The following is a 20,358-nucleotide window of genomic DNA, read 5'->3' on the forward strand; positions in this document are numbered from 1 at the left end:
TCTCTGTGCCTGATGGAAACCCAGAGCAAGAAACCAAGCGTGGCCAGCGGCACCGGAGGGCCTGTGAGTTCAGGAGGGACTGCGCTGAAGGGGGCTTGAGCCCTGGGACAAGTGCCCAAAGAAGGATGTAGTCTCCCTACCCTTCAAACACATTAAAAAAAAAATAGCCTTACTGGTTTTGTAAAAGTCATATACTCACTGTAAAAATTCAAACAACGCAGAAAAGAGCATCAGAGAGAGTCAAACTCAGCCTCACTGCACCCCAGGGGTCACCACTGCTGCCGCCTGGGGACCCCTCCCTCTGGACGTCTGCCCTTGAGCACAGACACCTGTGCACATGTGTGGGCGCCTCGATCCCAACGGCGTCCCACAGCATGGGTTCCTTCCCCAAGTATGGGTTAGGAACGTGCCAATAAGTAGACTGAGGTCATTATTTTCAGTGGCTGTGTACTCTTTCTCAGGACGATCTGTTGTTTGTGCAAAGTCAGTGCGGGATCTCTCAGCTCGGACTGAACACTCCGCAAGGGCACGTCCGGGCTTACCCCGCTGTAGGGGTGCCGCCGTAAATCCTTGGGACCACTCCCCCCCCGATATTTGTCTTTGGGCTGTTACCACTGGCACTCTTTGTAAAGAAGGTTAAACCGTTTGTTTTTCTTGGTTTAATATCAGGCGGCCATAGCGTGTGCGGTTCGGACTGGGTCACTTTTGAGAACCGAAGGTGTCACTGTTCACAATCCCACCTCCCAAGAGGCGAGCCTGGATTCTGGCCCCTGCCTGGAAAGCCCGAGCAGGGTTCTGCGGAGGGCAGGTGAGCAGGTGGGCCAGCCTGCCTCAGGGTCATGTTGATGGGGGTGAGGTTATGCGGCTCGCCCCCAGCCCCCACGTCCGGCTGCCAACTAAGGTTGGGGTCTCCCTACCATTTCAGGCTTCGAGGCCTGGACACCATGGGGTGGAGCTGCTCCAGACTTCCCCGTCTAGCTGTCCACCCCTCTGTCCATCTACCCACAGCAGCATAACACCGGCACGGAGAACAGGGCTTGGCACAAAGATGCTGAACGTGATTGGGGAATGAATGAGGGAAGGAATGAATGATCACCAGGCCCATGCCCGTAGAGTCCAGGCGCCCTGCTGAACGTATACGTGTGTCCTCATCGAATCCTCCTGCTAGCCCAATTTTCAGAAGACGGAGCAGGGACTTGGACCGGTAAAGCCATGTGACAGGTAGGGAGTGACAGGGTCTCCATGTGACCCAGGTCCGGCTGACCCTGAGTCATGCGCACACACAGACATAGCAGGTGGGTTCCCCCTCCCTCCCCGCAGCCCCCGGCACGTTCGTGAAGGGCACGAGCCCCATTGCCACTGGGCACAGAGGGTGTCAGCTCCCCTGGCACTTCACTCCGGGTTTGGGGTCCGCCACCGCCAAGAGCCTCCAGCCCCCTCCCACAGGGCTCCTTGAGCCGTGAACCTGGGATCGTGAGCCTTCGGCTGGAGGAGACCCTTAAGAACAGTGCTACCCTCACTTTCAGATGAGGAAACTGAGGCCCAGAGAGCCTCTGCTGGAGGCACGGCATACATGTCCCAGCCACGCACGAGCTGTGGACTGACCCTCTCTCTGGGCCCCGGCCACCCGTGGCAATGCTGGTGGCACAGAGCAGAATGGGCGCTGGAGTCCCAGGCAGCCCTGAGGCTGACGGCGACGCCCACGGAGGGTGCAGTTCCCGGTGGGCTCAGACCCCGCTGGGCGCCCGCGGGGTGCCGGGTTGGGGCGGGGGTGGGTGGCCCCGGGGCTGGGGGTGACCCCCTTGCGGGCAGGCCACGCGGTGCAGGAAGCCAGCCTGCTCCGCGTTGACCAAGCGCAAGGAGCAGGCCGCCGCGCCCCTCCCTGCTGCTTTTCCTTGTGAGAGGTGTTTAATTATTTCTGACAGGGTTCAGCGTCGACATCTGTTCACGAGCGGGGAGAGTCCATTTAGGTTATCCATCACTGTGACAGGTTCAACTTTTTTGGAAGCGCTTTTCCCTTTCATAATGCGGCTGGGTGGCGAGGGGGGGCCGGTGGCTGGGCACAGACACGAGGCACAGACAAAGACCCTCCTGGGGCTCTGTGCGGGACGCTGTGTCCCCCCCTCGCCGCCACCGCCGCCACACTGGCCCTCCTGAGCCCAGACCCGGTCAGGGCTGCCAGGATGGGGGACGCCAGGATGGTCAGGTGGGAAGGGGCTTTCAGGGGGTCTATGAAAGGCTTTTTAATTCTTCCGCCATTCTGTGCTGTACTGGTCATTCATTTGTTCATTCATTCATCTCCTCCTTCATTCATGCTTCCTGCAGACATTCACTGACCGCTCACTGGGTGCGGGGCTCTGGGGACACTGTGGGGGTCACAACAGGCATGGTCCTTAGGGGCTCCCATTTTGCTGCGGAAGATGGACAACTAATTGCCCAATTAACTAATTAATTGCAATGCGGAGGCATACTGTGGGGGGAGAAACGAACCCTGCTGGGCTGAAGAGGCACCTGCCCCAGAAGTGAGGGAAGGATCCGCAGGGGGCCCAGGCTACCGTGGCCCTGGATTGAATCTGAGACCCTTTCCTACAAGGGCATCAGGTTCCACATCAGTTGAATGGGGACATCCTTTCTACAAAATAACGCATGTCGAGTGCTTGGTGAGCAGTGAGAGCTAACGAACACTTCCAGTTGGTAGGATCCCCGGAACGGGGGCACCAAATGCAACCATAAAGGCATCACTCTGGAGGGCTAGGGTCTCCACTGGGCTGACCACAGTGACTCCAGGGACAAGCCTGGCTCTGAGAGTCCTACAGAGGAACTTCCAGAAACCCATGAACAACTCCAAAAAGACAAAAAGCGCCCTGTGAATCCTGGGGCTGGCATGTTGATTGTTTCTCATTGTTTCTGTGGCACGGTGGGTATAGTGTGTGGGGGCTTGGAACCCATGGTCAGAGGAACCAGGCTTCCAGGCCCCACCAGCCCACTCACTGGGGGAGGACAGCTCGAACTCTGCTTCCCCTCTGTGCCACGGAGCAGTGGGGGTGGGGTGGGGTTCTCGCTCTGAAGATGAATTGCTAATGCACGGGGGTGACTGCGCTCCGTGCCCGGCACCGAATAAAAGGGTGGCATTCACAGGTCGCCTCCTGTTGCTCCGGACCATATTTCAGTGACGGCGATCTAGAATGGGGGAGCTCAGCACAGCTGAGTCCAAGCCCCTCTTCTGAAAATAGAAACTGGTTCGTTCCTGTCCGACTCTGGGCCAGGCACCGTGGGGACACCGGCGTGGGAGACATGCCCTCCCGATACAGGAGAGTCGGGGTGTGGATTGGTCCTTTTCTTGCTCCTCCAGCCCAAGACCTCCTGAGCCCTCCTTTGCCCCCTGCCTCTGTAGCTCCGGGCAGATCATAACTCGAAGCGGAGTGGCGGGGGTGGGGGGTGACGCCGCAGAGCTGAGTGCTGGGGAGGGCATCTTGCGCTCGTGGAGCTCTGGGTGCCCATCCCTCCCCTGGCAGCATCCCAGGGAAAATCAGAGAGAAAACTCAGAGCAAAAAGAGCTAAGGAGGAAAGACAACAGAGGAGGGGGCCAGGAAGGAAGCTGTGGGGAGGGGGGGAGGAACGTGGTTAAAAAGGCAGGAAGTTGGGGGAGACAGAGAAACCAGAGCTGAGCCACGCTGCCAGGCCAGGCTGGAGGAGCTACAAAGTGACGGGGCAGGGACTCCGGCACCTCCTGCTTGGAGCCCGGTCATGTTCGTGTGCGGGGTGATGCGGGCTGACTGGCGGCGGCGAATGGTCACTGACATATGCTGACGGAGGCCACTTGGGCAGGACGCAAGGGGCCGCGTCGGGGGGCAAGCAGGCTTCTCCGCGAAGCGCGGCAGCTTGTTCGATTGCATTAGGCTCAGGAAGGCACTGGCCCCTTCATTGTCCAAATTACAGTTTAACTCAATACCGCGGGTGGGCTGCGCTGGCCAGGAACGTTGCTTTGTCCAGCTGTCTTTGGGGTCAGGTGTGTCCCTGTGGCCCCCTAGAAAAGTGCGCTGGGCATGCCGAGTTGGGCATGCAGGGCTCCCCTCCCACTCAGAAGCTGCTGTCCCCCAATCTCCGGTTCCCCTCCTCTGGACAAGGCCCCCGGCTCTCACATTGCTCTTCCCCTGCTAAAAGGCACTAAAGATGGATCCCACTCCAGGTGCCACAGGGCTACGTGGCCTAATGACAGCAGTTCAGTTCTGACGCTGGAGCACGGCAGGGGCTAGATCACTCTGGGTGCTTGCTATCCCCCTATGGCAGCCCCTAGTAGATATTTGCTCCCCTATCCCCAGGAACACCACCCTGCAAGGAGGCTTAGCGCTGGTGGCGTGGGGCTGTCCTCCCCCTCAAGTCTCCACGGCAGGATGCGGTGCAGCCATGACCCCATCAGTGGTGGACCGACGGCCCAGGTTTGGCACAAGGCTTCCCGTCTGTGGAATGAGGATGGCAGCAGCCTCCACTCCAGTAGGTGCGAAGAATCAGTGAGATAATATAACAATAATATAATATTTGCTGTGATTATGCCAACCGGTGGCTAGAAGCCCACAGCATTTCACCGTCTAGAGGACAGGTAAAGACCGGGCAGAGGGAGCGGCGTCCACCCCAGGTGTGGGAAGGGGCATTTGGAGGCGAGACTGACCTTCTGGAAGTGAGGCATATGCCAGAGGGCATCCGGCTTCCCTGGCGGCTTATACTTTCTCAGCTGACTGCTCCGGGTCTCATACAGCTTCCCCAGGATCACCTGCGGGCCAGAGAGATGCAGAGGTGAGGTGGTCTCCTGGGTCCCAGAGGAGCCTGAGCTATGATGAAGGGAAGCGAGCACAAAGGGTTGGGCTTCCTGGTATGGCAGGTCCACAGGTCACATTCCTCCTGCCTCCAGCCCTTCTCCGAGGCTAACTTCCTGGCACCTGCTCTCTGGGCCACTGCTCAGTGGACCACGGTGTGGGACCACCCCGTGCCACGAGTATGTTGTTCTGTTTCTGGTTTGGCCCCAGGACTCACAGGGTTGCTCTATACAGAGGTAACTTTCCCAGGATCTGATCCGGCTTGAGCTTTGGGGATCCTCGTGGCACACGGTCCCTGCTAAAGTCCTGGAGGGGCCCTATTCGTGTGCTGTGTTTCTCTAAAATTTCTAATAGTCATATGTTTTGTTGTGTACTTTCTCTTTTCTTTCTTTTCTTTTTCATGGAGTATAGTTGACACACAATGTTAGGTTAGTTTCGAGTGGACAACTTAGTGATTCGACAAGTCTGTATGTTTTGCTGTGCTCGCCAAAGTGTGGCTGCCATCTGTCACCATACGACCCTATTACAGCACCATTGACTACATTCCCTGGGTGGTATCTTTTATCCCTGGGACTTACTCATTCCATCACTGGAAGCCTATGTGTCCCGCTCCCCTTCAGTAGGTCCTCCAATGTGTAGAAATTTTAGGACTCTGCAAAATCCGCGTCTGCCCTGGGTTCTGCCACAATAAAACTGACCCGAAAGTAGCTGAAGATGCCACCACCCCACCGAACCCCTTTTATTGGCTTATTTTATCCATCATTTACATTAACTTCATTGTGTCTGTGGATAACTTAGAAGCCCATTGGATCAGCCGTCTTCTCTGCTTTCTAGAAGAGTTCTGCAACTATCCAAGAACCAGAGATGCTATCCAGCCGAGAGTTACCAAGCCTGCCTTCAGAATTGGAGGAAGAGGGTGCAGGCACCCCCATTTCACCTTTCTGAGTGGAAATGGATCTCCCCGCTGGAAATGGGTCTGCAATGCATGACAGACAGGGTTGGTTACTGTAGGATTTGCTGAGTTCAGCACTGAGCGGGGGTGGGGGGGCAAGATGACGACTCACTACACGGAAGCTGTTGGCTGAGAATTTCATTTGAGGGCACCACCATCAAAAACCCAGGACATCCTTAGCTGCTGGAGAGACACGCTTCCCCTTGGATGGTAGCAACTTGACCTTGCAGACCAGCCATCTTATCAACCCCAGACCCTAGCCCCAGTGTTTGTGGGTCTGGGTGTTCCAAGCTGTTAGACAACATACAGCCACAGAGAATCTTGAAACAGGAAGAGAACCCTGCAGTTGGTTCCACAAGTGTTCTCTGAGGGCCTACTATGCGCTAGTCATGGCACGGGGGGCCCTCAGTTAATCTGATCCTTTCTTTCCCCAGTGAGGGAACTGAGGCCCCAACTAAGTTCCCAGCCAGTGCTTGGGGTGGAGCCACTCCCATTAGTGGGGTGCTGTGCTCAACAGGGAGGGGCACTGGCATTGTCTCTAGAGTCAGAAGATATGTCCTCGGGAGCTCCGTTTTCCATGGATTTGTGGCACTCTGAGTTGCCGTGAAATTGCTTCTAATTAAAAAACACGACCGAACTGGAGCTGTAAAGCGGTTTGTAGCGGCAGGGCTCCCTCTGAAACCGGTCGTTACCATAGTGAGTGGACCGTTTCTGAGCCATTAACAAATAAACTAGTCATGGGCTGCTTTTAAAATGTTATTACAACACTCTGCTTTTTAATGAGCTGGTGTCTCCTTCTCTATCAACGCCGAGGACAGCGGGAGGGGCCGTGGCGGCCGGCCACGGGCACGGGGAGACCGGCACCCTCTGTCCCTCACTGCCACTCCTGGCCTGTCCCGAAGGCGCCAGGATCCTTGGTAACACTCTTCCGCTCCCCAGTTTGGTTCTAGAACATCTTTGCCCTGTTGCTGAACTCCAGGCTTTCCCGTAATTCTCAGGGGTGGGACCTCGCCATCCAGAAGACCTGAGACGCTGGGGCTGCACACACACCCGCGTCCAGGCCTGGCTCCGATGCCCTTGTCATCGCTTAATCCCTCTGAGCCTATGTTTGCCCGTATGAAAATGGAACAAGCGAGACGACCTGATGAGATCCCAGCCTCATGGGGTGCTCAGGAGCTGGAATGCGGGAACACGGGTGCGTGCTCAACCCAGCTCCCTGCCCGGAGCATGGCACAGGGGCAGCCCTGGCTGGACTGCTGCACCAACCAGACACGTGAAAATCGTGCTTCTCGTGAAATCTGTGTAGCGCTATGCGCACGTCCGTCTGGACTGACTGCAGCTCAGACCGTTAGCAACTGGCAGCGCGGAGACACGGTTCTGTCGTCAGCTTCAATTTCCCTGTGTGGGCACCACCTCTCCGAGGCTGTCTCCATGCCCAGGAAATAGGAATAATGCCCACCCCGGGGGCTTTGGTCAAACATAAATGAAACAATGTAGGTGATGTGCAGGCCGGGTTTAGCACGGGGCCTCGTCACTACTCGGAAACAAAATGTACCCCGAAGTGTCACGAAGTGTGCTCCGTATGGCAGCCTGCCTTCTTAGCCTTTTCCTTAGCACAGGGCACGGTTCTGTCTCGGCCGCGTCAGGGTAGTTGAAAATCAGATTTCTGGATGTGCGGCGTCGTGTGGAGGTTTGCGGGAAGGAGTCCCCGGGGTGGAGTCGGAGCCCTGGGTTCGGCTCCAGCCTCCGAGGCACACGGGGCCCCGGCCAGAATCTTCCACTCTCGGGGCCTGAGCAGGGGTTCAGTGCGATCATCACCAGACCTTTTAGCGCAGCACCTAGCAGCTTGTGCACAAATGATGGTCTCAAAGCTTTGTAGGGCCAGCCCCTCCCTCGGCTCCCATCCCAAACGGGGAGCCACTCTGGAGTGGGGGATGCATTTACCTTGTGCTTTTTCTCCAGTTTAATGGCTTTCTGGGTGTCCTTCTGCTCCTGCACCCAAAGCTGCTGGTAGCGGTGCTGCAGCAGGTCAAAGAAAGGGGTGGAAGGCCTGCAGGCAGGAAGCGGGAGAGGCTTGAGGTCTTGGAAGGGCAGCCGCATTCTCTCCACCAAGGACGCCCACCTGACCTTCAGGCAGCACGCTAGGAGATGGTGACAAAGACTCTCCCCAAGAGCAGACCTTAGACGGGCTCCTTGGAACCCTCGTTCCAGCTAGACCTTGCCCTTGGGCCTTGTCTTTGGTCCACTGAAGCCAGTCTTCATGAAGCATCTCTAACGTCAATCCCCCATCCCACCCCCCATCGGTATCTGATCACCTTGGCCTGTCTTTACCAAGAATCCCACCAGGTCGGTTCAGCAAGCATCGCCCTGCCCTCTCTGCATCCTTCCCTGACCCCCACCCCCTGCTCCCAGGCTATGAGTCCTCACCCGTGCTGTGTTCATACTGGAGCCCCTGCTGTACTAAGTCTGTCTCCTTGTGCAGTAGCACTGCAGGAAATCATTACTGCCTCTGGTTTCTGCCTCTAGTTCTCCTTGACAAGGGTCTCCAGCCTGGGAGAGCACTTACTCTGTGCGGCGTGTTTTGTATGCTGCACCCCTTTGCAACACTGTCAGGTGCTTACCATCCTTATCCCCGTCCCAAGGCATTGGGGAGCAGCAAATGAGACCTGCCCAGAGTAGCTGAATAGGTGACAGGTGACGAGGGCAAGTTCTTCATAGAAGAACCAGAGCTAATGATTGAAGGAGGAAGTGATGGAGCCGAGGGGAAGGGAATCACTAGGGTGCCGCTCACAGCAAAAGAACAGCTGGAGGCAATAATCGTCAGTGGCTGCTAAGGCCATTCAGCAGAGAGCTGGTGGGAGACTTTACAATGCGTGGGGCAGGTGAAACAAAAGACCCATTTCTTTATTGTGGGAAAATATATACATAGCATACAATTTACCCACACGATCACCATTTCTGAAAGTGACAAGCAGACATATGCGCCCAAAGTGAGACAGTGGGAGGTACGCAGTACCATCCACCAAATACTCTTTGGGAAGAGAAACCAAAGGACCCCGACGGTCATCAGACTTCTAGATATAAGCACTGTCAAATCGAAATACAGCGCGAGTCACCACGTAACGAGAATTTTTCTAGGAACAACTTGAAAAAGGAACAGGTGGAATTAGCTTTACTAATATATCTTATCCATCTCATTACTAATATAGTTTATTGATCTAATCTAGCCAAAATATTGTCACGCCAACATATAATCCTTTTAAGATATTCATGGGGTGTTCGGAAGATTCAGTTTCGAAATTTAAATTTAAATTAGTCAAAATTAAATAAGAAGGTAAATTTAGCTCCTCAGTGGCACCAGCCGCGTTGCAAGGGCTCAGTAGCCACGTGTGGCCAGTGCTGCCGCATCAGACACACAGCTGTTGGCCTGCCCGCCACGCCTCGCAGGAAGCGCAGGGCCTGGGGAGCGTGCCACGCCCCACCCGCGAGGATGTGGAGTGCCGCGTGCGGGACGTTCTGCAGGACAAGGGACTCGAGCACTTCAGCAAACAAAGGCCTGGTGGGAAGGGAGGAGGAGGAGGTGAAGTAGATTATGGTGACCTAAGACATGCACCCGCCAGGTGCCATCCGTGGACCTCACTCCGATTCTGAGTCAAGCAAACCATCAGTGGGAAGGTATGTTTTGGGAAAGTGAACACTAGCTGAGGTTTGGAAGTTATTTAAGTGTTTCTGTTGGGGATGCATATAGAAGGGCTTGTGGATGGAATGATTGGTTGTTTACAATTTGCTTTAAAAAGGAACTTCTGCAAACAATAAAATATGATAAAGTAGAGTGAAAACAGACGGCAGGGCACCTCGGTAATGGCTGGGGCTGTGTGATGGGGGCTGGCCGCGGGCGTGTATCATAGTGTCTGCTATACTTTCGTGCGTGTTCGAAATTTTTCATCCTAAGCAAAAAGAAAAAAGAAGAGGAAACAGCGAACCAGGCTTATTGCTTTCCCCTGTCATGTCTTTCTGACCTTGCTTTTGATGGTCCAGTCCTAGCCCGCTTTTCTGCCTCTCACATCTGATTATTTCCTCACTTCCCTGGGCCAGAGAGTCTCGGATTGTTTGGGTGCATAAGAATCACGTGGGCTCAACCCCCCAGTGGTTCTGAGTTAGGAGTGGGAGGGCGGCCCGAGAAATCACATTTTCAGCAAATAGAGTTCTGATACAGGGGTGTGGCCCTCCAAGTGATGTTTCCATCCTCATCCCTAGATCCTGTCAGTATGACTTTGTTTGGAAAAAGGGCTCTTGCAGAGATAGTCCGTTTAAGGATCTCGAGATGGATTAATAACTCTGCAGATGCTTTTTAGGGTAGGCCCTGAATCCAGTGACAAGTGTCCTCATACGAGAAACAGAGAAGAGAGGCACAGGGGGGAGAGGAGGAGGCCCGAGGGGCGGGGGGACCAAAGATGACAGCACAGTGATGGGGCCATAAGCCAAGCATACCTGGAGGCAGGAAGAGGCGGGCGGGTTTCTCCACTAAAGCCTCCAGAGGGGGCTCGGCCCTGCCTCCATCTTGCAAACTTCTGGCCTCCAGAACCGTGAAAGAATACGTGTCTGTGGCTTTAAGTCACCAAGTGGTAATTGGTGATGGGGTGGGCTCCCAGGGGAGCTAATACACAGGTGGGCAAACACCAGTAGGAACCGCCCTGTGGATGATGTCTAGAGTAGGTCCCGAGACTGGAAATCAGAGTCTTTCACAGCCGAAGGAACCACAGAGCAGCGTTTTGCACCTGGCGTGTGTGCATGGGTCGCCTGGGGATCTCGTTACGGGCACATTCTGGGTCAGTGGGTGTGGAGTGGTCACAGGTGTTGTGGCCCAGGACCCACACTTTGAGGCTTAAGACTTGGCCCCAGGGGTCTTAGCCCCCGAAGTCCCGAGAGTTGTGGACAGTAACTTCTGAGCAGGGGTCTGCGGGAGGAACCACAGCTTTTCTCATTGCACTTCTAGAAATGCAAGCACCCCAGGAAAGGCTCCAGTGTTCCCCGGTGACCTTATCTCACAAACCAGGGAATGCAGAAATGGCAGTATTAAGAAGAGATGAACCTTGAGCGTCTCTGGCTTAGTGTGTTTTTGTTTGTGGTTTTTTAGAGAGAGGGACAGAGGGAGAGAGAGAATTTTAAGTAGGCTCCACATCCAGCACGGAGCCCACCACCAGGCTCGATCTCGTGACCCTGAGATCAAGACCTGAGCCGAAACCAAGGGTCAGATGCTTAACTGACTGAGCCTCCCAGGCGCCCCTCTGGCTTTGTGTTTGATTTGGCCTGCACGGCAGGCTTAACAGACTTCGAAATTGTCATCAACAGTTAAAAGTTGGGAAATTCTACATTACAAACCACTTTTCCAGGCTGTCTTGAAAATATGCAAGTTCTGACCATGTGGCGTGTATGTAGCAACTACTGGCTGGAACCGCGTGTCACCTGTCACCTCGCCGCACCCCTCTCCCTTCCCTGTTGCCCCTTGACCCGACTAGCTCCGCTCCCTGCGGGACCCCTACAGGCTTTGAGACTTTGTGGCCCCAGAGTTGGACGTAGAGTCGGACAGGAACCTAAACAACCACCCTGTGCCCCATCCGTCCTCCTGGTGTGGACTGACTCCCCATCCTCCTGGTGCGGACTGACACCCCAGCAGGCAGACTTCCTGGGCCTGGGCTGAGCGTGGACTCTATTTGAGCTTGGAAATGCCACTTGAGCTCAGAGGTCTCTTTACAGAGCAGCCTGCAGTGCGTCTACAAACAGTGGCTCTTTGTTTTCCGGTTCTCTTACCCCTGTGGTGACTTTTATTGCTTAATTATTACACGCCCCATGCTTCTGAGCAGCCTAATTTATGGCCATGCTTTCTAATGACATGAGATGCGTACCCTCACAGTATCTACCCCAAGAGGCCATTCACAACAGAAGAGCTGTCTTCCCAGCAGTCCCCATTGCATACATCACCAAGAGCCTCACTTCGAGGCCCTTCTGCAGCCTGGGCTGACCGGCTTTGTGTCCTGCTCCGGCCACGGGTTATTACCTGGAGACAGGCAGGGAGGGGCTGGGAGCGGGAGAACAGCTGAGAAGCCTTGGGAGTCACGGCAGCCCCAGCCCGGCTGGCTGAGGGAGATCTGGCAGGTTCTGCCCATTTCTGCTCTGGCTCATTAACTTAGATAAAAGGGGGGGGGCTTGTCGGGACATAAATCGGATCACATCGTCCTTTCCTGTTTTAACCCTAAGCCTAGACTCCAGGCCATGGGCCCCCAAGCCTTTTCCCCCCACCTGGCTCACTCTCAGCTTCTCCTGGTCTCAGCCGTGGGGTCGCCTCCCCAGAGAGCCTGCCTGCCAGGTGCCTGCCACGCACAAGTGCCCCGGGTCATTGGCTTGTCACTGGCCTCGGCCTCTGGATGCCAACACCACCAGGGCAGGAATGATTCGAGTCTGATGTGAGCCGGCACAGCGCCACTCTCGGCAATCACGTGTCGTTGAAAAAGAGGGAAGGCGAGTCAGAGAAAGAAAGGGTATTGTACGTTAGGCTACTTGGAAGATATCATAAAGGCCGTAAGTTGATGGACGTGGCCGCCCAATGGACAAAGGATAGTCTCAACAGGGAGGCGCAGAAATGACTGGACATCGTGGGCAAAAACCCACAAAACAGCTCTCGACCGAAGTCTCATACCTTCCACAAGAGTGAACTCAAAATGGATCATGGATTTCAATATAAATGGAAACCGATTAAACTTTCCGAAGAAAACGCAGGAGAAAATCTTTAGGAGCTCAAGCCAGGCTCCGTGCTGGCTTCTTAGACTTGGCACCAAAAGCATGATCCGTAAGAAAAAACAAAGGTGATAACTCGGACTTCCTCAAAATGAAGAACTTTCGCTCTGTGGAAGGTCCTCTCTAGAAGATGAAAAGACCAGCTACCCAGGCAGGGAAGCGGTCCCAGCAAACCACACAACTGGCCAAGCGCTCCTCCCTAGAATGCGTGGGGATCTCTCAGACTCAACGCGGGAAGCAAACCATTTAGAAAGACATGAAGAGGCGTTTCGTTGGAGGAAGTTCAGATGACCCATAAGGACAGGAGAACATCGGCCACATCCCGGCCATCAGAGACACACCAGTTAAGACCCCGATGACGTTCCACTACACACCTGTTCCCGCAGAAATGAGAGATAGCAGATGCGGGCAAGGAGGCAGAGAAACCGAGCCTCCCCTACGTTGCTGGTGGGAATGGGAACTAGCACAGCCGCTCTGGGAAACAGCGCGGCAAGTTCTTAAAAACCTAAACATACGGGGCCGCCTGGCTGGCTCAGTCTGTAGAGCATGCGACTCTTGATCTTGAGGTCGTGAGTTCGAGCCCCACGCCGGGTGTAGAGATGACTTAAAAATAAAATCTTAAAACAAAAAATCAAAGAACCACTAAACGTACACTTGCCATACGGCCCAGCAGCTATATTCCTGGGCGTTTATTCCAGAGAAACGGGAGCTTACATGTATTCAAAAACCTGTGCACGGATGCTTGTAGCAGCTTTATTTGTTATAGCCCCGAACTGGGCACAACCCGAATACCCTCCAGTGGATAAACGGGTAGGTGACCCGGGGTCCGTGCACATGTGCTGCTCTGCTCAGCAGAGAAAAGGATCAGGCTGTCGGAACACACAACTTGGGTGGATCTCAAGGCCATGGTGCCGAGTGGACATGGACAATTGCAAAAGGTCGCCTTCTCTGTGATCTCATGCACTCACATTGTGGAACTTTCCGGGCATTAGGGAGTGGGGGGCGTCACTGCGGGGTAGGTGAGGGAGATCTTTGAGGTGGTGGGGCAGTTCTGTCTCTCGACTGTGCTACACAGATCTGCACCCCCCCCCCGAGCGCGTGTGGAAGCAATCAGGTCTGTGTGTCGTTCCAACGCCACGGCTTTAGTTTTGACCTTGCAGGTCGCTGTGTAAGATTTTATCCCTGGGGAGAGCTGCGTGAAGAGAACACAGGAGCTCTCTGTACCCTCTCTACAACTTCCTGTGAGTCCAGAGTTCTTTCAGAGCACAGTATTGTTACAGTGCAATCAAGCATGTTAGAGGAAAGGCTGGAACAGGTTCCTTCCTCCTTTATGGGAAAGTATCGTAAAACTCCTGTCGCGCAAAGAGGCAAATGAAGAGTGTGGGGGCCCCGCAATGTCGGGCAGAGTTGAAGACAGGGTTTGTCGGACAGTGTTTTCAAGCCTGAGTTTTCTGTAATTTGTGGTCTGTGGTACGCGTCAGCTTACTTACATTTGTAATCTGTCCACTTTTCTTGGTCTAATGAGGTGTTAAGTTTTGAGCCCAAATTTGTATTCATGATTTTGAATTTTTTTGCTCAAAGAGGGCCCCAAACTTGAATACGTTCCCAGTTGTACAAAACCTGGAGCTGCCCCCGAGTGCAAGTAAGATCTTATTTTAATTGTAAGAGGATAGTATCTATAACTTTCTGCTAATGCATGTGAAAACCCAAACAAAATGGGTGATTGCACTAGGGCAATATAAAAGCTCAAAGTTGATCGAAGCGTAAGACGTTAACAGAGCCTTGAGCACTGGGCCCGGGGATCCGAACACATCAGCTCTCACAACCTCGCCTTAGACAGTATTCCAGGGCCTTCCAGATTGTTCCTAAGAAAGCTTCCCAAATCATTTTTTAAAGCATGTTTTTAAAGATTTTGTCTATTCATTTGAGGGGGAGAGAGAGCGAGAGCACAAGCAGGGGAAAGGCAGGCAGAGGGAGAGGGAGAAGCAGTCTCCCTGCTGAGCAGGGAGCCCGGATGCAGGGCTCGATCCCAGGACCCTGGGATCATGACCTGAGCTGAAAGCAGACGCTTAACCATCTGAGCCACTCAGGCTCCCTGAAAGCTTCCCAAATCAATTATCACCCCAAACTAACTGGGGCCTTGCTGTCAGCCCTCCACCAGCCCCCGAGCCTAGGGGGAGGTGAGTGGGTCACTCAGGGCAGCTCAATCCCTGCCCCTTCCCACTGAGCTTCCAGCCAGGGGGGAGGGAAACTTTTCTCCCAGTGAAGCCAGAGGTTTTGATTCTTACATCCGGCTGGACATCTTAACTAGCGCCCTGGAATGTCTCTTGTGCTGGATGTGAGCAGAAAAACCGAGGTCATCTGAGATTTCACCAGGGAAAGGAGCCAAGGAAGAAGCTGACCCTCAGAGCAGGTTTGAACAGAACATGGGATGTTCTAGAATTCCCCTGTGGCTCCCACTGGTTCACTATGCCGGTCATAGTTACAAAAGTGACAGCATCTTTAGTAGGAAATATTATACAGCTGCCAAAAAGAATGGAGTGGCCATATGTGTAATGGCCCAGAAAGATCTCCGAGACCTCTGTAAAATGTGAAAACACAAGTCCGGGGGAGAAAGAGCCGTACACGTACACCTGCATCCACACAGGTGTGGACAGGTGGAGAAAAGCCTGGAAGGAAGCCTGCCGACGATGGCCCCGGGCTTGGAGGGCAGGCACAGGGCGTGGGGCAAGAGAGCCCATCCCCTCTGGTCTGCTTACTGGTTATAGGACTCTTTTGCAATGAATAAAACAAAAAACAAGACAGGAAGGATGGAAGGAGGGAGGGAGGGAAAGAGGAGGAAAGGAAGGGAGGGAAGGAGGGAGGGAATTCCAAGTCTGAGAGGTCCTGTGATCCAGCTGGGACCACCCAGCCAGTGATGGGGGTAACAGATCCAAGCCCCCCAGTCCCCACCCCTGAGAACATCAGACCAGAGCTCACAGCAGCTCCCCACAAGCAGCCGAGGGTGCCCAGACCTTCAGGGTCAGAGCCCAGCCCTGCCTGGTTGCCGTCAGGGAGTTTTATTAGCATTTTCCCAGGTACTCGGCCCTTCAAGCGAGCATCTTCCAGAGGCATTTCCTTGTTTTCTTCTGCAACTCCTTTTTGCTGCTACCTTAAAACATGTTCAGCTTTTTTTCTTTTGAAACAAGTGTGATTCGTTATAATAATAATAATTTTAAAAAGGGCATTTTTCTCCCACCCCAAAATGAATGATTTTTGCCACGGGCGCAGGAGCCGCTGTGGTCACAATTACAGCTATCCTATCTGCAGCTTACATTTAAGAAGCTGGAGGGGGTGCGCACTTAATTATTTATCCTCACTAAATGAGGTGGGAGAGGTGGGAGTGGGGAAGCCAAAGCCCAGAGAGGTCAAATGGCTGATCCAGGGTCACACAGCACATTCCACCAGCAAAGCCTGGACTCCTACCCTCGGGCTACAGCCACGAGCATGCCAATCGATTTATACCGAGACTGGAGTCTGCCAGGGAGCCAACTGCAGACGGAGGCCAGACCCAGGGGGCCTGGCTGCTCTCAGATAGGACCCCCGACCTTCCCAGACACTTGCTCTCTCACCAGGCTCTGTAACAGCGCCCAGCCCGGGTCCACACAGGAGCCGAGGCTTTTTCAACAATGCACATCTGATCCTATCTTCTCAACACCCACTCTTGCCTTCTCATTGCCCTCGCAGCGTTTTCAAGGGCTCTGTGCGCTCTCCCGGACCACATCCTGCCTCCTCCCAGACCAGTACCCACTGGGATACCCCGTTTCATCTTCCAGTCTCAGCTTAAATGAGACGCCCCCACCACCACCGACTCGCTCCACCATCCCTCCTGAGACCTCCCATAGCTCTGCAGGAGACTTTGCTGTCCCTGCACTTTGCACCCATAAAAGTCTTTTTGACGTTTTTTACAGCAACTAGTTCAGTGCCCACCTGTCCCAGCTCTAAGCTCCGTGGAACAGGGGTCAAGGCTGGATTGTTCTCTGTGCACCTCCCAGCCTGGACAGCCAGCCTGCGTTTAGTAAGTAAGCCCAGTGGCTCCAGATCCCACTCCCTCTCCCTAGAAGGAACCCCCTCCCTGAGGATAGCTTTCCGCCTGCACTGCAATGTCCAAGAGGAGGTCTTTGGAAGAAATTAGCTTTTCCTAGTGATGGGGGCACTTCCATGCTGCAGAAAAGGTGCAGATACAGAAGTCCTGGATCCCAAAACGGGCAGCGATGGTGGTCCTCCCAGAACAGAGGGCCCGGTCAGGACAGGTGGCACAGGGCAGCAGCCCCTCCCTGAGGATGTTTAGTCTAGAGGCCTCTGGCTGGGGGAGGGAGGTGGTGCTCTGAGAGCCCGCCCGGCGGGGGGAATCTGGGACTCTCAGACCCATTCCCTATGAATCTTAAAAACCACTGGAAAGCGATTGGGGCTTGTGAAAACCTGTGCTTCCACATGATATTGGAGGGGTCCCCAGAGCACAGGGATTGGGACGTGAGGGTGGGGGTGGCTCGGAAGCTCTTCAAAGAGCAGAGAGGAGCAGGGGGCTGGCCATGCGCAAGCGTCTAGGGAGGGGGTCCTGGGCCAGGAAGGCAGGAGGCATGGAACCAGGTCCACCCTGGAGCTGGGGAGCTTGGTCCTGGCGGGGGTCCTCCTGGAGGCAGGGAGAGGACTGTCTGCAAAGGGGTTCTGGGGACTTTGGGGGTCATGGAAATGTGCTGTATTTTCATTGAATACCCCGGTATCTAAATTTTTTTAAGTAATCTTTACACCCACTGTGGGGCTCGAACTCACGACCTCGAGATCGGGAGTTAGATGCTGAGCCAGCCAGGTGCCCCTACCCCCAAGGTGTATAAATTGGTCAAAACTCATCAAGTTGTACACGAACCATTTCAGTGCCTAAAAATTACACCCCAATAATGTTTTAAGAGAAAAAACTAAGAAGACAGATTGAGGAGAAAATGGCCAAGGCAGGAGCCCTAAGAGAGGAAAGGGTTGGTGAAGGTACTGGGGAGCTACGGATGGTTTCTGAGCAAGAGGAGAGAGGATGGAGCATGGTGACAGCCACACTTCAAAACTGTTGCTGTGTTGGAGGGGTGAATTAGGCTGGGATGGGGGCGGCGTAGGATTTGAGGACCCAGGCCATTCCAGGGGAGGAAGGGCTACGCATCCTATGAAGGAGCTCAGCGCTGCGTCCACTTTCTCATTTGTCCACTCCCCCATCTGACCCTCCCAGGAGCATGGACAGGCTCCCCCTCAGGGGCTGGGCTCTCTGAAATGCAGGGACATGCTCTCGGCACTCTGCAGCAAAAATAATGACAATCATCACAGCACACACTTCCTGACTACTTCCTCAATCCTGAGGACATCAGCTCCAGAGACAGATTGATTGATTGATTGTTTGATTGATTGATTGATTGATTTGAGAGGGAGGGAGGAGAGGAACAGGGGAGAGGGACAAGCAGATTCCACACTGAGCGCAGAGCCCGATACAGGGCTCAATCTCACAACATTAATATTCTCATTCTAAGACGGGAAATCCGAGGCCAGAGAAGGTCACTGTCTTGCCCAAGACCACACAGCCAGGGAGTGTGGCATTTGCGTGGGGAGTTTGTGGGCGTATCCACCTGCAGCCCTGCCCCCTGCAGGAACTTAATTCAGCAAGGGCCTGGGAGGAGGAATGTCCTCTCTGAGCCTTTTGATGGATCTTTGAGGATGAGCAGAAGGTGGTGGGAGTGGGGAGGTGAAGCAAGGGGACTCCACAGGGAATCCCATCAGGCTGGCACTGTGCCTCCCTGCCCTGCACTGGCCCAATGGGCATCGGAGACTAATAGCCCGTCAGAAACGCCTCTCGTTTTAATGAGCACTTACTATACCAAGCCCGCTGTCGAGCACTCCTGCTGCAGTCCCACTGATTCCTCATGACTCCAAAAGTGATGGGAAACATTCCCGCTTTCACATAGGGAAGCTGAGGCTCAGGGTTTGCTCACGGACACACAGCAGGCAAGTGCCAGAGCTGGGGGACCCCACCCAGGTTCCCCATCCCGGTTCCCCATCTCGGTTCCCCTCCAGGTTCCCCTGGCTCTAATAAGTCTGCCTCCTCACAGTTGGGCTGTGCACTCGGTGACCCCAAAGGGGGCGAGAGATCCAGTGGTCGCTGTCCAGTGGCCTGTCCGGTGGCCTCGCCGCTGGTCCTGCTCTGTGCCCAGGCGGTAAAGCTGTGTTTTCCGTCTGACAGTGCTTCCTCTATGGAGAGAAGGCCAATGGGTCCTGAGCCCGGGCAGCCCCATCCTGGGGAGCCTTGGGCCCTCGCGCACAGTCGCGAGGATTTCCGCGCACCCTTTCCAGTGTGTCTGAGCAGTGCCCTTCAGTGACAAATTGCTTGCCCATAACCTGGCAGGAACCTCTCGGAGAAGTTCCTCACCACCCTGACGTTTTTGCTAACAACAAAACCGTGTCAAAACTAAGTCTAATAAAGCGGAAAATGGGGAATAAAATGAAATGAAATCAGCTCTACTCGGGGTAGGCCTGCAAGAAACTTCAAATTAGTTCAATCCAATCCATCTTCGCTGCTTCGCTATTGATACCCCAGACCAGGGGTTGATCTCGGATGAAGGCACCAGGGACGAGCAAGGGAAATGGAAATTATCATTTGCAAACATTAGGCTGACACTTTGTGCGTGCGGGGGATGAGGGCTGACAGCTCTGATTTGCTGGCACGGCTCCTCTCTGCCAAAGAGCGCTCTGTGGATTAGGGGGCCCCTTTCATGGCAACCCATCTTCATCTTCGCTGCTCATTAAAACTTCGTGGAGCTGGAGAAGTTGGCGGAAGAGAGGAAGCTGCAGGAACCTTCTGAGGGACTTCAGGTACACATTTGTTGAAAGGTGTTTGAGAAGGGAGCCTTGGGTCTGACAAACCGGATTTTAGTACGGCTCTCCGTTCACAGCGGGCTAAAATAATTGGTCATCAGTGACTACTAATTCGGTTTAGTAGCCAGAGGCAATTTTTTTCTTCCTGGAAAATCAATGACAGCACGGAGGTCTGTTCAACGTGATTCCGCTCAAAACTGGTCCTTATTTGGCGCTTGAAGCTTTTCCAGTGGAGACAGCTATTTTGTTAAAATAAAATTAAAATCCATCTCTAATATGCCAGTGGTCTGCTGCTCCCAGGGGGCGGGCAAGGCACTGGCACCAGCCCCCTGCACAGCCCCGGAGGCCGGGAGGAGTAGACAGTTGCCTCCAGGATGGGCCACGGCCAAGGACCGCGGAAGGTCTGGTTTTGGAGGAGGGAGAAGGCTGGAGGGTTGGGCTTCTGTCAGAGGCTCTAAATCAAAACCGAGCCCACGAGGGACAGCCAACAGTGACACCGTCTAAGGAGCCCCAGCTCCGGGCGCATCGGCTGGGGTGCTCCTCCTGCCCCGTGGGGCTTGCGTGCTCAGCACGGAGCAGCGCGCTTCGGGGCTCGGGCATCTTCCCTTCTCCTCCGCACCCGAGGCTTCCTGAACGGGCCCCTGTGTCTGACAGCCAAGTGACTTCAGTGACCGTCTGCTGAGCCCTTGGCTCGTGCCTACAGCAGCCCTGCCGTTTCTTCTAATAAGTGCTCCTGGCTAACTTTGCCTCCACGGTACCAAAGCCGCAGCTAAATCCATTTTTTTTTTACATTAAAATTTTTATTGAGATCGTTGCAGATGTCACAAGCAGTTGTAAGAAACAAAACAGAGAGATTCCCATGTTCCTTTTACCCCAGTTCCCTCAATGGTAACTTCTTACAAAACTAAA

General features: G+C 54.2%; 1 protein-coding gene across 1 annotated transcript in view; it reads right to left on the reverse strand.

Annotated features, from left to right (window-relative positions):
* The window catches only part of CFAP77 (cilia and flagella associated protein 77), a 125,857-nt gene that overhangs the window by 20,848 nt on the left and 84,651 nt on the right, over positions 1-20,358 (reverse strand). Inside the window, exons 4-5 of the mRNA XM_045770963.2 lie at positions 7,711-7,816; positions 4,670-4,771 (exon numbers count right to left, since the gene is read on the reverse strand). Coding sequence (XP_045626919.1) covers positions 4,670-4,771; positions 7,711-7,816 — 208 coding nt within the window. The remainder of the gene's footprint in view (positions 1-4,669; positions 4,772-7,710; positions 7,817-20,358) is intronic.

This window comes from Ursus americanus, chromosome 18 (assembly GCF_024610735.1).
Source record: "Ursus americanus isolate L20-20 chromosome 18, mUrsAme1.1.p, whole genome shotgun sequence".
Taxonomy (NCBI): Eukaryota; Metazoa; Chordata; class Mammalia; order Carnivora; family Ursidae; genus Ursus; species Ursus americanus.